The sequence below is a fragment of the Vigna umbellata genome, chromosome 1, assembly GCF_029865625.1.
Source record: "Vigna umbellata cultivar VRB3 chromosome 1, Vumbellata_1.0, whole genome shotgun sequence".
NCBI classification, from domain to species: Eukaryota; Viridiplantae; Streptophyta; class Magnoliopsida; order Fabales; family Fabaceae; genus Vigna; species Vigna umbellata.
The window spans coordinates 96,926,792-96,946,015 of record NC_142165.1 but is presented as its reverse complement, the minus strand read 5'-3'; the positions used below and the strand labels follow the sequence as shown (position 1 = coordinate 96,946,015).

The 19,224-nt window shown below is 26.5% G+C and overlaps 1 protein-coding gene across 4 annotated transcripts; it reads left to right on the top strand.

Annotated features, from left to right (window-relative positions):
• The first annotated feature begins 14,620 nt into the window (after window positions 1-14,620).
• LOC124842791 (kinetochore protein SPC25 homolog) lies at window positions 14,621-18,843 on the top strand. 4 transcript variants are annotated; one of them, XR_015783803.1, is made up of 8 exons: window positions 14,621-14,964; window positions 15,104-15,169; window positions 15,274-15,420; window positions 15,989-16,102; window positions 16,187-16,276; window positions 16,363-16,485; window positions 16,718-16,844; window positions 17,312-17,441. XR_015783803.1 is itself a non-coding variant. In XM_088104954.1 (8 exons), exons 1-8 carry the CDS (start codon window positions 14,832-14,834, stop codon window positions 18,428-18,430), a joined length of 906 nt encoding a protein of 301 aa, XP_087961080.1. In that variant the 5' UTR covers window positions 14,622-14,831; the 3' UTR covers window positions 18,431-18,843. The 4 variants fall into 4 exon arrangements, 3 of the variants coding, with proteins under 3 accessions (XP_087961080.1, XP_087961081.1, XP_047175314.1); XM_088104954.1 differs by lacking the exon at window positions 16,718-16,844 and adding an exon at window positions 18,413-18,843 and having other exon boundaries at window positions 14,622-14,964; window positions 16,007-16,102; window positions 17,312-17,544; XM_047319358.2 differs by lacking the exon at window positions 16,718-16,844 and adding an exon at window positions 18,413-18,843 and having other exon boundaries at window positions 14,623-14,964; window positions 17,312-17,544.
• Window positions 18,844-19,224: the final 381 nt, after the last annotated feature.

Sequence of the window (19,224 nt, the reverse complement as noted above, 5' to 3'; positions counted from 1 at the left end):
TTTTTCTGTAAGGTTTTTATGAGGCATAAAAAAGGTTGCAGAAACAAGTATACTTCTCGAATCGGAAAAAAATAAGACGACAGTTCCCATCAAATTACTAAACTATCATAATCATTCAAATCAAATTACTAACAATTTTATTCAAATTAAAATAGTAATGATCTTAATCATTCAATTCAAAAATAGTAACGTTCTTAATCGTTCAAATCAAATTATTGACAATCTCAATCGTTCAAATTGAATTAATGACGATCCTAATAGTTAAATTGAAATTTTAACAATCATAATAGTTCAAATCAAATTACTAACTATCTCAATAGTTGAAATCAAACTATTAACAAATCTAATTGTTCAAATCAAACTACTAATTATCTTAATAGTTTAAATCAAATTACTAACGATCTTAATTAATCATCTGAACACAATCTTATTAGTTGATCAAAGTAGTTATACACCGAATGATAATCATACTCGTCCAATCAATCTTAATCTATGCTTAAAATAGAAACAATTGATAAAAAAAATATCATAAGAATTAAGCGATTATTTTTGTTTGATTTTGGTTAAAATATTCGTTAAAAATTGATCATGCATCTTAAACATAAAATACCATAGTAAAAAAATTGAATTTTTTTTATGTCCAATCTTTACATTGAGAGCTTGAGGTTGGAAAAACCATTTAGTGTTATAACTCGGAAAAACCATTTAGTGTTATAACTCGGTTTTTATACGAAATTAGACAAATTTGAGGAAGAAATTACAGATTTAGACAAAAAAATTTCCAATTACGAGAATGGGCAAGTCGTAGGAGACCGACGACTTCAAATGAAGAAGTCGTGCACGACTTCACCATGTAGCATTGACCAAGGTTGAAGTCGTGCACCCCAAAAACGATTTGGTCGTGGTAAATGATTACCAAGCACTGTAATCAATTACCACACCTTTTTTTCATTAAAAATTAATAAAGAAATTAAAGTTGTAGGGGTTGACGACTTCAATATGAGAAGTCGTGCATTCCACAAACTTTTACCTTTTTATTTTATTTTTTAATTTCTTTATTAATTAAAATGATTTATAATTTGTAAACAATGTTTTTAAATGTATTTAAAATAATGTAAATTATATCTAATTAATATTTTAATTATATTTCATTATAATTTTTTTTTAATTTTAATTATTATATTATATTTTTTGTTCGAATTATAATTAATTAGTAAGAATTTTTTCTTTATAAATTATTTAAATTAATAAAAAAGTTTAATAGTTGAAAATGTTTGGAGGGTTGACGACTTTTTTAATTGAAGTTGTGCTCTCTTTCACACTTTTATTTTTTTAGTTTTTTTATTATTTAAAATGATTTATAATTTTTAAATAATGTATTTAAATATATATAAAACATTTTAAATTATATATAATTAATAATTACAGTTTTTTAATATTATTAAATAAATAAATTTCATTGTTTTAATTATTTTTATAATTAAATTAAATCTTTTATAAAATTGATTTCAATTAAATAATTTCTAACCATAATTATTGTAATTACATAAATAAAAAGGCATAATTTATAAATTATTTTTTTATTATAATTAATTTAATTAAATTTATTATATTAAAAACATTTACTTATATTTCATTATAAATTAAACTTAAGTAAATTTAAGTAAATTTATTAAATTTAAGTAAATTTATTTTATTTAAATTTAATTTATAATGAAATATAAGTAAATTTATTTTTTGTTTAATATTAGTAACAAGCTTTTGTACATACGATTTGTATGCACTTGAGGGGAGTGTTAGATATATTATATCTTTTATCTTTTAGTTAGTTTGTTATTATTTCTTATTTGTATTTTGGACTTAGCTCATATTTCTATTACAAATAGAGAACTCCATGTATGTATTTAATATAAGGGAGATTAATCTCATATATAATTTTCACTATATTCAACACATATAATAATAAAGTCTGAAGTACTAATGGTAGAAAAGAAGTTAAAGACAAGCATCTAAAACATATCAAGTAGTTTAAATTTATTCAATTAATGCAACTCTTAACGAAGTAACTGTGTGACCTTTAATGCTACAACTTTATAAAAAGAAAGGAAAATGCAAGACAAGGACTAATCTCAATCTCTTTTTTAATGTATAAAGAAAGGAAAAAATTGTAAAGTAATATTTGTGTGTTTAGATTGAAAAAACTAATTAAAGAGTATTAATGTTGTAAGTCAATCATGATCTCAGAATATATTGAATTAATATGGAACTTAACTTATTAACTTATTGATCAATAACTTTATATAATTTCTAGGTAAGACAAACAAGTACACAAATTTTTGTTTTTTATTCCGTATTTCATTTGCTCTTTATTTTATTTTTTTACTAAACCTTAAATTGTGTTTTACCCTTTATGACAAAATTCATTAGATTTTTATCGTATACTCATACTCACTTCATACTAAAATTTCTCAACTTAAAAATTGTTTACAAAATATGGAATAAAGTTTTTTCTATTTAAAAGCTTCTTTAAAAAACTGAATTTAACTACTTATAGTATTTTTGTCATTTGCATATTATTTTTAATCCTTATAAAATGTGGGAATTTTGGTTTTAGTCATTAAAAGTTTTTTATTTTATTTTCATCTTTCCAAAAATTTTAATAATCATTTTTTAGTTTTTAATATTCATTTTAAGATATACGAATAACATTTATTTTACAAATCTTAAAATTTATTTTAACAAGACATTTATATTAACATTATATCACAACAACAGTATGTATTACTTAAAATGGTGATTTAACATCGTGTTGAAGTATCGTTAATTAGTGCTATGTAATATAATATATTAAGAACCAGAATTCCATAAGGACAAAAAGCAAAAAGAATTTCTTTTGCAAGAATCAAAATAAAAAATCACTTGTTTTACATGAACAAAAGACATACTTAGACTAAAATTTAAATATTTCAAATAAAATAATTATTAGCTATTAAAAACAAACATATTTTTTTTTTACATTTTTACATAACATAAAATTAAATTATTTAATGTAAAATAGATAATAGATATAAAGAAAAAGCATAGAAACATAATGTATAGGAATAGAATATAATATGTAGTCAGTTAAATCAAATCAGTGATTTTAATTGATATCTAAAAAGAGAAAGTAACTTTAACAAATCCAATTAAATATAATTGATTCTTCTCTTAAATCTAACCGATTCAACAAAGACCTATTATTTATTAATATTTTTCTATCATAAGGAATAGAAAAGGTGAAAGGAGAGAATAAATTAATTTTCTCGAAGAATAAAGTGAAAGTGAAACACTACATTAATATAAGGATTTTTCACTTCCCACGTGTGTTTATCTAACCATACACTCTTTAACGCTGCACGCTCTTCATTCCTTTTTTTTTTCTTTTCTTCTTCCTTTCTTTCTTTTTTCATTTTTTTTATTTCTTTCTAAGATTTCTTCTCCTACCTTATTTGTTTAAAAATCTTATCGTAGTTAAATATTTTAAAATTCATTTTGACCTATTAGATTTCCAACTTTTTATTGGTACTATAGATTTTTTATTTTTTTTATGAATTTGTTATTTAAATAAGCATTCATATAATATTTTGTTAAAAAAATTAAAAAAGAAAAGAAAAAAAACAAAAAAAAACATGAAAATATTATATTAAATTAATGATTAAAATACATCGTACACAAAAACAAAAATATATATTATAAAAAAATTACGTACCTATATAGATGAAAAAAAAATAGAAATTAATAGAAAACTAAAATTCAATAATCAAATTTCTCATTATATTAATAAAGATAATCTAGAAAGACTTTTAAAACTTATTAGTGTATTTTAAAAATGTTATCAATCTTGTGAATCAGTTAAAAAAGAATGATCTTTTATCATATACTTAAATTATGTTATATTTGGATTATTTTAGGTCCTTGGATTTTGAATATATTTATGTTTGAATTGGAATATTGTTTGAAATGAAGAGTTACGGGGTAATGAAAGTTATTTATATATTGGATATAAATCCATGATAGATAATGTGAAAGTAAAAATGACATGGTCACATTATTTTGAATTCTGTGTAACTTAGTTAATTCTTTCATCTCTATTTTAATTGAAAACTTATAAGTGGATCTCACTTTTATTTTTTGTTTTAAATATGTTTCAATTTTAAAAAAATATTGACTTAATTTTTTTTTTGAAAAAATTAGCAAACAATTTTAAAGATATATCACGTATTATTTAGTAATATTTTTAATTTTTAATTTTCACCAGTTTATGTAAATAGAATTCCCGTTAAATTTTTAGTTACACAATCTTTCAATTTTCTTTTTCTTCAAAGGGTTTTGTCTTAAGTTGATTTTATATACTTTCAAATATTTTTGTATTAGTTATTTTCCAATCTAACTTAATCTCTATTTTAATTTTAGATCAAACTTTTAATCTATCATTAGTCTAAGAACCACAAAACTCATATATTTTAGACGAATAAATAAGTTCAGTTTGTAAAATAAATTATGTTCTCTCTAGATCTATATTCAGACCACAAAGTTCGTGAATAAGACGATTAATATGCTGACAAACTAATTTTGAATTTTATTTATTAAACTGAATTTTTTTTTATATTTTTTCTAAAGTTTATGGACTATACTATATTATGTCGTTGACCTTTAAAAACAGAATATATCAAATTTTGTAGCACACAAATTCAAAGTCAAATATTAAAAAAGTAAAAAAAAAAATCCTTCTTTAGAAATACTTACTAGACATATAACTCTTTAAACATGTGAATTAAATATGTTATGTGGCTACTATTTTTTAATGATTATAAATAGTTTTCTTATGCTTATAAATATTTGTCAATAATAAGTCTTTTATCAATAAAGATTACTCTTACTTAACACACCTTGTAAACATTCTATGTGCTATTAGTCTTGGATTCTCAATCTTCATAGGATTTAACTTTCGATCAATCGACTACCTTAAAGTTTACGTATCGATTATCAACGAGTTCTTTACCTCATTAGTCTTCCGTCTTATAAGAACTTTTAGTATCTTAAATAATTTATTTCATTTCTCAATACTCCAAACAAGTTCTATCTATAAAACTTACGGTTGGTATGAAAAATTGACATATAAAACAGATTAACATGCATAATCCATAAAAAATTATCAGATTTTAATTTTTAAACCATATTAAACTCTTTTATTGTATTTTATTTTGTTGTTTTTTTCATGATTGAATTCTCAAGTCAATGCTCTTACCTACATTTAACATTCATTAATTGTTATAATTTTTTTTGTTGTAATTTAAATAATAATGTATTTTATGTTGTTTTCAATGAAATGATTAACTTTAATATGTTTGTTTAATGTGAATCTTATATTTGTTTAATTTATTTTAATTTTATCGTCAACCGTATGTATGATACAATAAAAATGTAAAATGTTAAAATAAAATAATTGTTACATAATTTATATAAAACAAAATATTAAAATTTTATTTATACTAGTTGACTCACTGTAGGGATTATTCATTGTATAGAACATGTTAATAAAACTAGTACATAATTTTTATTAATAAGCTTAATCAATACTTTAAGGATCAAGAAAGAAAATATAGCAAGAGCAACATACATTAATTATCATCTCGCAATTTTAAGACTCTCAATTAAACATATCATCAAATAGATTTTGCCCTTATGGTCTTATTTTGCTTAATCATAAACATCAGGACTAAACAAATAAATTTATAGTAATTTGCTACCATGTAGGAGCTAGCCATAGAATGTCCCATCATTGGTGAAAGCTATGTATGCTAACGTTACCATGTATGATATGATAATTAAACATAATTGAATATTTAAATAGTGTAAATCGACAGTGATATACTGTCACTTGACATTTACTATACTCATGAAAGTCACGCAACAAAACTACTAGAGAGCTCTTTCACTCTCAACTCATCATCTTTATCCGTAGTATTGCTTTTTTGCTGCACAAGTGAAGCAAGAGGGAAAATGGAAAATATTATATAAAATAAAGCATATTTGTATGAAAAATAAGAAGAGAAATAAAAAAAAAAGAAGTTAAAGACAGATTAGCTTTTTATTTTCTGAAATCAATTTTATTTATTTATTATTTTTATTTCTTTTCAATTTATTTTTGACTATCAAATGTATAAACCACTGGAGAAGGAGTGTACGGTTTGGATGCTGGCTAAACTCAGTTTTGCCTCATAACAGAAGGAAGAAAGAAAAAGAGTATACAAGATAAGAACAGAGTAAAAAGTATATGTTTTGAAGAATTTGTTTTCATAAACAGAAAAACAAAAATCTATTTAATAAATCAATTTATAAAACTTATTTTATATTAATTGTTAGCATTAGACATTAATCTGTGCATTATATGATGATACTCTAGTAAAGAAATTTTTATATGTTAATTCGTTAAAGAACTTCAAAATTGTTTAAATTAGATTTTTTATTTATGTATAAGTTGGTTTAAAATTATAAAAAAAATATTGTTTTTCGTCTATAAATAGTTATGAAAAGACATGTCTAAATATAGCCCAAATACACCTATACTACAGTGAAATTGACACATGTGATATGATTGTGGTTAGGCTTTGTAAGTTGATTGTGAGAAGAACTCTGTAACCATTTATATGTTTTATTTTTATCGCAATTTGTTGAAAATGCCAGAGGTGGAATATTGAAAAGGAGACATTAATCAATAACCACTAGCTGATTTTAAAAGACGACCTTTCCTTTCTGTAATTATTTGATTTGATTTGGTCGAGTTATGTACTGTCCTTTTCGGCGTTAAAACTTATATATATATATATATATATATATATATATATATATATATATATATATATATATATATTACCAAATAAATTAGATAATTTTCATTCTAGCAAGTGAAAACCTCTTTATATAGTGCACACCGTGTAAGTACTCATAAAATAACATAAATTTTCATAAATTATTTTTATATCATTTCTTCAATCTTAAAAAATTTTCAAATATATATATAATGACACGTTTCTTTTATATATTTATTCTTTAAATATTTTTAAATTAAAATAAAAAATAACTTTTTTTCTTACGTTACACTGTAACAAAATTTATAAATAATAATCAATTTTAATGATTAAAAATAATTAATCATTATAATAACAAATTTACATACTAATTTATAAACTAAAAATTATTTATAATTAAAATAATTTATAAAAAAACTCAGATTTTGCTAATCAAACAGGGACCAAAATGTAAGAAGGAGTAACTTTAATGAAAAAATGGAAATAGCCCATTGAGAATCAGAGTCAACTGTGACACTTTTGAAACTCCTAATCAAGCAAACCTTTATCATATACAAATTTTCCAACATTCTATTTGAAGAAATTAAGCGCTCTGCTAACTAACAAACATAACCAATAATATAAGATTTATCACCATCATCAATCGGGCCACCACAAGTAGCACTATCATCAATAAAAATGAATTGAGTCTTTCTAAAATTAGTGTAGAAATTCAATAGTAAAATTTTCTCTTTCTAAAAATTTATTAATGGTAAAAAATTCTTATCAAATCATTTTACTTTCTCAATAAATAACCGTTTAAATATAATTTACCATTAATATTTATATTGTATTCATATAATTAATTATTAATTTTATATAATTAATTATTTTAGTGAAAAATTATTTGATATTTTCATATTTGATATTTTTTTTATTTGTTGTAAACCAAAATTTCTATTTCTATTTTCTCTATTTTCACTCATCTAATTTCTTAACTTCTAGCTAAAGATGTAATATTAATGAAAACAAGCGGGCATGTGTGTTATTTTTTTTATAATAAAAAGAATTATAATTATTTTCATTATAAAAATAAATATAAATAAATTTTATAATATTATAGATAACTTTTTATTTATTTTGTACGTAATTTTTCTATTATAAAAACTTATTTTAGTTTTAGAAAATGATTAAATTTTAAAAATATATTGTTAAATTATAAAAAAAACAATTAAATTTGAAAAGAAATGTGTATAAAAAATATTGAATCCTTTTTATATATTAGTGTAGAAGCAAAGACAATTGATTACACTATAAAATTGCAGCTAGAAAACATCATTTGTAGTGTTTTTTTTTGGCTAAAACTCATTTGCCTTTCACTGATAATATAAATTTTAGTATACACTGTTTTGATACTGTTCGTGCCTATGTATGGAGACAGTTTAGACATCCTACTTTTTTATTTTTTTCTTAACTTTGATTGATGATAAAAGTCGTTTTACATTGGATGTATTTCCTCAAACATAAATCTGACGGTTTAGTTCTTATTCTAAATGTTTCGAGTATAACTTGAAGTCCCTTACTCAAAGTATTTCAAGTTGTCTTGAAGATCGGATGAACTCTTTAGTGGTCCTTGATCCTTCAAGTTACGTTCTTCTTCTTTCTCATCGAAGCCGTGCAGATGAATACCTGTCAAAGACACTCCAACGTTCAAGTTAGTAATATAATCAAGGTTAGATAAGTAAGTAATGCGTATAATGTGCATCGTGATCCTAAAGTCACACCTGAGACCTTTATTTATACTAATTGTAATAAACTTTTACTTTTCACTTACCTAATGACGGTCTAATCACACCTTAATTTGTATTAGGATTTTAATGAGTTATTATCATTTATAATCTAATTATATAGTCGTCCTGGATAGTCGACCTGGATGGTCGACCTAGTAGTGCCTAAAAGACGATACGGTACACTAAAGTTTTTTAAACTTGTGCAAAATCAATTCAATACCGCCATTAGTCTTAACAAGGCTAAAGAACTGCATTTACATGTAATAAAACCTGATAAAAAAAAACACAAATAGAGACTAAATTTGTAAAATAAAAGCTTACATTGTGAAAACGAGATATTTGTATTAGGAACATATGAAAGCCGGAAATTGTGGGTCATTCGTATGTTCCAAGAACTTGGGTGTGAAAAATGAGACTGGTAGAAGATAAAGATTGCAAGAGAAATGAGTCAGAGCAAATGAATTTGAAGAGGGAAAGTACGAATGATAAAATTATTATTATTTTTCACGTTTTTCCAAACATATGGGTTGTAATTGACTGATACTACTATCGTCCATTTTGCTTTTGCATATAAAATGTGTTGACTGTTCATGTAAAGGACAAATCAAGGTGGTAGAATAGACATACTTTAGGACAATAATTGAGTCTTCAAACTTTAAACCAGACGGGGAAAAGATCCAATCAATGGTATATATCCCAAATTAACTCACTCACCACTCAGCTATATGTAGCTAGTGGAATACTAGTACTAATATTTTATGTATTTTAAGAAAATTATTCCCACAACTTAGTACTTTATGAAAGCCATTTTCTCTTTTGTTAAGCTTATTAAATGCCAGGGTCATTTTTTGGAATGTTCTTCTCTTGCTTCAAGATCAATGACTTAATGCATCACCCTTTTCGTCTTTCGGCTGTAAAGTATTAAGTGGATCATTGAATAACTAAAAAGATTGACGAGACAAAAGGAATTACGAGACCATATAAAATTGTTTATGCATGGCCTGCACTGCATTTGAAGGTCGATTCTTCCTTCACCATGACATGTATGTGACTTCAAAGCAAACGTTCACGGTAAGTTATATCATATGTTGGGTTTTTTAGCTTATTTTTAAGGATGCATGTGACAAGATAATGTATATTATTGACCAAAAATTGACAAATTCACTAGCCATTCTTGAAGGCTTTGAAACTGTTTATTATACGTTGCCTGAACAGTGTAGAGATAAAATTCTTTCATACTTAACATTTTAATCCAATCTTTCACACGTTGAGTGAATAAATCGATATAATAATATACATTTTAAAATGAATTAAATTAAAATATTACAAAATGATATTTAGCGTGAAAACAGCCTTACGAACAATAGTAATGGCTTATTCAAGATATAATGAAGGGAGATAAGGCATCCTAAGAAGACATCTTAGTAAATACAAGTACTTTCTTCACATTATAGCAATCAAACATAAGTATAGTTATAGATTCTACACAACAGAACATGTCAATAACAATATTGCGAACGCTCTATATAATTAAAGTTCAAGGTATTTTAATCAGTAGCTTGTTATCGATATCTCACAACTTTATAAGCTTCAAATCATTTAACTAGCTCGTATAGTTAAACCACAGCAAATTAATAATTGATATTAATTGTTATATTTATTAAGTATCACGACAGATTAATAAGTTTAATTGCAGTATTACTTGTACAAATATATATTGAATACTGTGAATAAGTTGCTTTTATTTTATAACGTTATATATATATATATATATATATATATATATATATATATATATATAATTCAGTTTAGTGTATATTATAACAAAAATAATTAATATTTTGATATTGTCATGTTTGTTCAACATAATATTCTTATCTTACAGTAATAGCCATGATTTCTATATATTTCAAGAATTTAACTAACGTCCGATTTTAATATTAGTTTTAAATAATTAAGAATAAAATATTATATTATAATATCAGTATCTATTTTTTTTTCAATTTCAATTCAAAAGATATATAATTCTTCGTCCCGATAAAATGTTTAAAATTAATTAATATTAGTTTAATATATTAATATTAGTTAATAATATTAAAGATGATATCTTTATATAAAATCGAAAGGGTTAGATATTTTTTTTTCTTTAACTTTTAGTGAAAATTGGAATTAGTCTCTAATTTTGTTTGATTTATTTGATGTTTTAAGTGGGTTTCATCATAATATTTGAGTTATTTACACCGTTTAACACATTTTTGCTTTAATGTTAACTATGAAATACGATTGAAACAACAAATAAAGCTAACAAAATTTAGTTAAAAAAATTAAATTTTGTATATTTTTAAAGTTTGGAAACTAAATTGATTCAAAATTTAAAAAAAAATTAAATTAAATTTTCACTAAAAATAAGAGACCAAATAGATATTTAATCCGAAACTCGAAGGAACTAAGGCAAATTAATTTCAATTTTAGTTATTTAAAAATCATGAACGATATTACAGTAATTGAAGGGTATAGGTTTAAAATGGAAATAAAAGTATAGCACTTATCCCAATCAGTCATACTAGGTTACTACTAGCTAATACTTTCGCAGTTCTCGAAAAAGTGCAGAAATTAGACCCACACAGGTGTCCAAATTCCACGGCATTCAGAAATTGATATTATAAAATTAAAAATGTTTTGAATTGATTTAGTTTTCTTTTATACGGTGGTGAATCATTATCGGCAATTGGGTTTAGAAATTAGAAGTAGAAAAGAGTATTACATAAGCAACAGACAAAAGGAGGGAAGACTAACGTGCAGAAGGCAGATGGCGATTGCTCAGTGAAATTTAATGTCTCGTAAAAATGACGGATAAAGCACAAGACTAAAATTAAAATATAAATATAATTTTTCAACTTAATTGTGTTAAAAAAAAATATGTATCAAACTAAGTTTGAGACAAGTGCTTCATTAAACGATTTCACAATTCTAACTTTTAAGATTTTATTTATCAATCTCTTTTTTAAAACAATTTTGCATACTTCCACTACATTAATTTCAGTCCCAATTCAATCCAAAATTCACATTCAATTTATATTCATCATAAATTTCAATTCATAAAATTATAAATATAATAAAATATATAACTAAATAATTGGTTTATCTTACCTTAAGGTAGAGATCCCTCCTACAGCTCACTTCTTACACAGTTTTTAAATTCGTTTAATATCTTATATCATTTATTATTGTACCACTACGGTACGTACTACCGACAAATATTTAATTTTATGTTTGATATATCTAGTTTTACAAACTTACTTTTACTTATAAATCTAATGAGCATAGTCTATATATATATATATATATATATATATATATATATATATATATATATATATATATATTAAATTGCACCGATATATTTTATTTAGTTTACCTAATTAGAATTACATTTGGTAAAAAAAAAATAATTATAAGCATTGTGACTATGATATAATTATTTAGAAATAATTGTTTAAAAAGATTTTTCTTGATAAATATTTTATTTGAAATTATTCATCCCCATCAAAATGTTAACTTAGACCTCGAGTGAAATGAGTAACAATATAAAACATAGATTATGAAACACCATGTAACTGAAGACTTTTAAGCTTAAACAACTATAAGACTAATATGGCTAATGCCAAAATAAATGAGAACCCATACGTGGTTGTGGGATTTTGATATTTACACCACCTTAATTAATAAGTATATCTCTGTATTTAAGCCCAAAAAAACAAAAAGGCAAAAAAGAAAAACTAAAGTCCAATATCATGTATAATAAGGTCTTATGCCAATTGCAAAGTATCGTTTTGAAGAAAATTTTACAGTATAATGTACTATACTGATGAAAATATCGAACTTAATTTTGATGATAAATTTATAATATTTTTAATAAAGAAAAATGTGTATAAGATTTAAAGAATAATGAAGATGAGATGCAAAGATAGAGTTTAAGGAATAATGAATGTGAGGTTGAGAAAACAGTGTTGGTGGGGGGTAAAAATGGAAAACAGAAGAAGAGAATTTTGGTAATAAAAGTATAGGAAAAGAGGAGGTATACTAATTAATACGGACGATGTAAATATGAAAAGCTCACTATACGAGGGCTTTATTTTTAGATTTTTGCTAGTTGCCATTCAATACCGTTTAACTCTGAATGGGCTGGGTCTTACCTTTTGGAAGCAGTTGTTATTCTTGAGGAATTTCTTTTTGCATCCCATATTTTCCTCCCCGTAAATACGAAAATCTCCACTTTATTCTTAAAAAAAATATTTTCATATTCAGTATTTGACATAAAAGGAAGCTTTCAAATTTTATAATACGAAACCTATTTTGTCTTTTAAATTATGTGCAATTTGAAACACCTTTTTGTCTTTAATATATTTATGACACAATATATAGATAACAATGGCAGCGAGGCAAGAGACAAAGAGGTGACGATGGGAAAGGGTGATTGCAGGAAGGGGTAATTTAGTCTTTTAGCTACTGTATCGGTTGCACATGAAACGTGTGGTGGTGCAGAAAGAAATGACTCTAAAAACTTTTAAGGTAGGCACCAAAGCCCGATCAACCTTATTGGCATAGACCATTAGATATCACAAAAAAAGAACCTGTAGAGATTAACAAATCCTTAGTTATTTCTAGATATACCTAAATAAAACACAACTCACAAATTAGTAGTTAAATGTATCTATCTATATAAAAGGTATAAGTAAGTTTTAATCCTGTGAAAATTTATAAACTTTTCATTTAGTTTTCTTTTTTATTTTTTTACTTTTTAACTCTAAAACTTTTTTTTTGTTTTGTATTTTTTCCCCTCCCAATATATTATTTTTATTGATGTATACATCAAATAATAAAAATTCACATTATTTATTATGATATAAAATTTCAGGAACGAACCGAATAAATTAGAAATATTTTAGGAACTGTTTTAAAAAAACTAAACAGAATGGTAAAGGTAAAATGTAAATAAATATGTTTTTAGGGGCCATATACACAATTTTGTAAATATTTAAAAAATAAAATAAAATTTTAGAAACTAAATACGAAATTTGTAAATTTGTCAATAATTAAAAACATTTTGAAGCATAAATAAAATGTGAATTTTTATAATTTAAATACGGTTATATTTCGTTTTCATTTTTCATAATTATAGAAAATAAATGAAAAGTTTAGCTTTTTTTTATAAAACAAGTAACAAATGTTAAAATATGGTAACATGACTAAGTCGAGACAATGTCCTTAAGTATATATGACCTTTTTTAAAAAATGTTTGTTCTTAATTATAAAAAAATTTACTCTTACGAAACTAAGATGACCAGTAATGGTAACATATCTATATGAGCAACCCTGGTGTCAATTATTCAATCACATACTAATATAGACCATTCTCTTGGAAAGATGTAGTTTGAGTGAAAAATTCAGAACTACAGAAAATTAGCATGAGCATGAAAACATCTTGTCTTATATACAATTTGATGATATATTAAAGATCAAACATTACAGTGTTAAAATCAAATGTTGAGTCTTATTGAACTCTAGAATATTTTCAAAATTATTAAATAAATACTTGATAATATAATTTGATTTACCTTCAATTTTAAAAGTACATATCTTTTACAACAAAAGTTCATCTGTACAAAGTGTCTTTTAAGCAATAAAAGGAAGAGTGTTTTTTCTGTTATTTTTATTTTTATTTTTATATATGATATCCAATTTGAACCTTCAATCATTTGAATTAGTTTATTATCTTCAGAATGTTTTTCTACATATAAAAAACAACTAAATCATAAAGATACTTTGTGTTAACATTTACTACATTAAAAGAGATATTATATTAATTTTAGAAAAATCTATATAATTCAGAAAAAAAACATTATAATTTAAGCATATTGTATTTACCTCGCGCTAAATCCGCGAATTAAATTCTACTTTACTTTCATTTTTCAGTCTTTATATCCTCTTCCAGTGTGTTTAAAAAAGAAAAGAAAAGAAAATCTTATTCCCGCACCAGCGAAACCTAACGACTAATTGAATCTTTGCCAATTTAAAAACGGAATCGTGTTTTTACGTTGGAAGAGGGAAAAAAGACAAAAGAAAAAAAATCTCTGGAGAAAAAGCAAAGAAATCGACGGATTCAAAAGTGAGGGATCGAGCTCAAGATTGGTGTTGGGAGTGAAGAAAGATGGAGTCCACAATCTCAATTTGCGACGCAGAGATCTCTCTTCAAACGCAGAAAATCAACGCTTTCACCGCTTCCTTTTCCGAATCCCTCCACTCTCTCCTACACACAGTGCAAGAAACCGCTCGCTGTCAAGGTCCTTCACTTCCATTCAATTATCTCACACGCTTTCTTCTTACACATTAGGGTTTCCACTCCAAACCTTCTTTACTTCACTACCTTCGTCTAAGGGTTTCCGTTCTCACTCTCTCTCTGTCTCTCTTCTTTCTTCCCAGTTCAACTAGACGAGGCAAAAGCTAAACTGAGAGACACAGAGGATGATTTCGTCAAAGCACTTGCTGGTGACTCCAACTTTTTCTATTCAATTTTAATTTCGCATTTCCGTTTCAATTTTCAGTTTAATTCCTTTCGACCTTCAAATAATTGCTTCTATTTTTACTTGCAGTCAAGACTCGCAGAGAGGCCAAGCGAATGGCTTTGGTGGATGCTATTGCTTCTACAAAGGCTAGAGTTGAAGAACTCGATGCAAGTATTCAGGAGCGGCGTACCAAAAAACAAGCATATGCTGCAATTATATCTCAGCAATCTCTTGGTAATGCACCTCCGTCTCTACCTTATGAAACTTTCTTGCTGGGATGCTTATACTTTATATGTATTATCTTTTCTTCTGGATGCTTATTTATACTGTTTTGTTATATATCTAATCATTGTGGAAAAGTGAACGTTCTTAACATTCCCTTATTATATAATGTTGTGCAAGAACTAAACAGTTAACTTTGAATGCCGTCTTGCATTGGCATTCAAATTACATTTTGTTGAGGTTGTCACACCTAATTACTGACATTTTTTTCTAATAGCTACTTCAACATGCAGTCTATCTTCTGTTTCGTTTTCTGGAAGCAAAGAACTTTTTAGGACAGGAATTATCATGCAATCTTTAATATAATTTTTAATGTATTAAGTTTCAACTGTTGTAAAAGAAGTTCTATGATGGTTTTGTCATTTGTGCCCTCATGCCTTTTGGAATTGTGTTTGTATCTTTGACCTTGTATGTATTTGCAATGTTCTGCTTACTATTGGATATCTGCATCGGGAGATATATTATAAACAATTCTAAGCTAATTTTTCCTCACCCCTCTTCTCTTTGCTACTATAAAAAGATCTGACTGTATCTGAAGGGGAACTAAATGAAAGCGTTGAACAGAAAGATGAAACACAAGAGGTCATTTCCTGGTACAATACGGTCCTTGGTTTTCATGTAAAAGGCGGACGTGGTAATTGGTTGGCATTAATTTTATGTATAAGAATTGTTTTTTCTTCTGCAAATTGATGCCCTAATTAGTTCTTCTGCTCTTCAGGGGTAAAATTCACATTCAAGAATATAAATATGAACAATCCACATGAGGAGTACTTTTTTACTATCCTCCATGGAAAGGATACATATTCATGTAAGCATAGTATCTGATTTTGTTTATGATCTTAAAAGTATATGAATATACTTCTGGAAGTCTGAATTTTGTCCTTCATCTTTCAGTATTAAGTTGTGAACCTTCCCTCGGTAAAACCAAAGAGTTGATCCACGAATTAAACAACACAAATGATTTATTTAAATTTGTCAGAGTAATGAGGAAAAAGTTCCAAGAAGCAGTGGCACAAGGTACAACAATGGTTCTTTCATTCTTTTACACGAGTGCAGTCTTGAAATTGGAGAGTTCTGTATGTTGGCAGATGAATTTAGCACTTAATTGCAAATTAAGTTTATTGGGCTTTTGTCCAGTCTGATTAATTTTTTAAAATTAAAACCATGATTACTGAAAACCAGGTGAATCAGCTTGCTAGTTATCTGCCAAACAAATAGGCCTTGGCCAATTCTGATAGTTTATCCATAGCCATTGTTGTAGGACAATGCAACCAATGTTTGGAGAAAGGATTTTACTTGGATGTCGTGCATAGTCATTAGGAAGGATTGATCTATCTATATTTGTGATCATCTCCTTAGTTGGCATTTGTTTTAAGGTATCATATTACACTTCCAGTAATCACATTCCTGAGAATATGGTAGCTAAGACTCTTTTCTTGGATTTTCTAAAAACATGTTTGGTTACAGTCTTAATATTCTGAGGAATACTTACTCGAGGTTCAAATGATTTAAATAAAAAAATAAGTGAAAATTGAAGTTACAAGAATTCTAGAATATAACTTTGCATATTCTCAGGGTACGTTTAACACCTCCCACTGGGAATAAAAAAAGTGCAAGAAAAAACACATGCAACTTTCTTAGGAATCAACAGTCAAGGATAATTTTGAAAAAGCCATGGCAAACATGAGAATATTATGTGCCTATGTTCACACTCAAGGGAATGAGCTTATATTATGTTATGCTAAGACACTTTTAATCATTTGAACAACTTTTCTAGTTTTTGGAACATTGGTGAAAACGCTGCTTATTATGAATGTTATTTTTTAAAATTACATAAAAACAGGGAGTTTAGTCGAGACAGCTGGTGAACATGAAGAGTCTGCTTTTAACTCTACATCTGCTCCAGTTTTGTCAATGTCATCTGTTAGAAGTGATTTTCCGGGCAAGGAAAATGAGCATCAAGTTGAGCCTACAGAAGGTAATACAAAAGTTGGAAAAAAACATGTTAATAGAAGGCTAAAAGCAGTTTTATCTCCTGGATCTGCATCATCTGTTCGCCAGTCTCCTCGTTTGAAGGTATGAGTTCTCAAATTCTGTATTTTTTGACTTAAAATTCCTGTCTCGCCATACAGCATTATCATTCAAGATCATTCTCTTCACAGAATAATCTCTCCCGTTGTAGTTGACCATTGACCAACAAAATGAATGGTTAAGAAGTCAGTCCCTTTATATCTTTTCTTATCTATTCTTGGTGTCATTAATCAATCTTAGCTTAGAGAAAGATGGCAATGCTTACCTGACTCAGAATATCAAATTTTATTTTTGATATATGCGCTGTAGATACTGAGAGTTTTATATTAGTAATTGAATTGTTATGTTTTGAATTAGCTTAATTGAGTGGAATTAACTTTGGCCCCATTAGTTTTTTAGATTGGAACTGAATTGGTTTTGCCTATAACTTGTAAGTTATAACAAGGACTGAAAAGAGGAAATTCTTATGAACTTTGTTCTCTCACACTCAAATTTCTTGTCAGATGGAAAAGTGTATGAGGAAGGGTGATTTTTTCCCCTTCGTTATGTGGCTGACTTTTTCCTTTTTTATCTGACACTGATCCTCAATTACATCTTTAGGTTTAATTGTTCCACTTAATTGGATTCCCCTCTTTTGTAGGTCTTTTTTCTGGATCTGAAATATAATTATCATTCTTGGAATAATTGCTACGGCCTACTGTTTTATGTACATTGGCCCTTCTTCAGTAGTATCCAACTGTTCCTTTTTATCTTTAATGCATTTTTGGGCCCTGCGGTGCATAGATTGGATGTAGGGGTTTGCTGTAATATCTATTTTGACATCATTTAATTGAGAATAAATTGATATAATTCTTGTATATGTCTATGTATGCATACAACAACAGCCAATACCTGTCTCGTTTATATATTACAGGCTAGGAAAGAAAGTTGAGGGGGGTGCTGACCTCGTCATTTGTTGATACAGACCGAGGTCTCTGAAATTCTCTTGTAGGCCATAACTCATGACTCAGGTTGTCAAGTGCTAACAAATTGACACAATTCCAGACATTTCTGCATTCTAGATGTCTCAATCTGTACATATTAATCAGATGATCTTCACTAAACGGGTCAAACGTTAAACTATGTTGGGAGACAGGAGATTTGTTGTAGTTTAAAAGTTGTCGACATCTTGTAATATCCATTTTTCTTTAGATTGTTTAGCTTGTTGCTAAACTAGGTAAGTGAAGCAATGTATTCGAATGGTTCTTATGATCTTTCGTTTGCCTCTAGTGTTCAAGAATTTCAATTTAACCATTTATTGTATTGAACTTTTGAGATTGATTCTAGGTAAGATTGTTTCAAGCCCGGGCTCGTCCATATTAAAGTTTAGTAGAAATAATTATGAATTGTTGACGAAATAACCATACGCACGGGTCACAACTTGAGGAAACGTAACATTCAACTACAAGATCAGAACTTTTCTTGCACTTTTTGCCTGGTGGAAGAAGGGACAAACAACAACGCGCCTTTTGTTCTCTCAGATTCTTAGTTTTAATGTCGAGAAAATGTTATTGTTGGATTTGAATTCGAAGAGTGTTGCGGGTGGATTGTAAACCATTTCTTTGCGACGTAAATATGGTTTTAAAAAGGGAAGAATTTTGGTGAACCCTGGTTGTTTGATTCATTTGTTCGTGTTTTTATCTTTATGGCTAAGTAGATAAAACAAGGACAAAATCAATCAAAAAA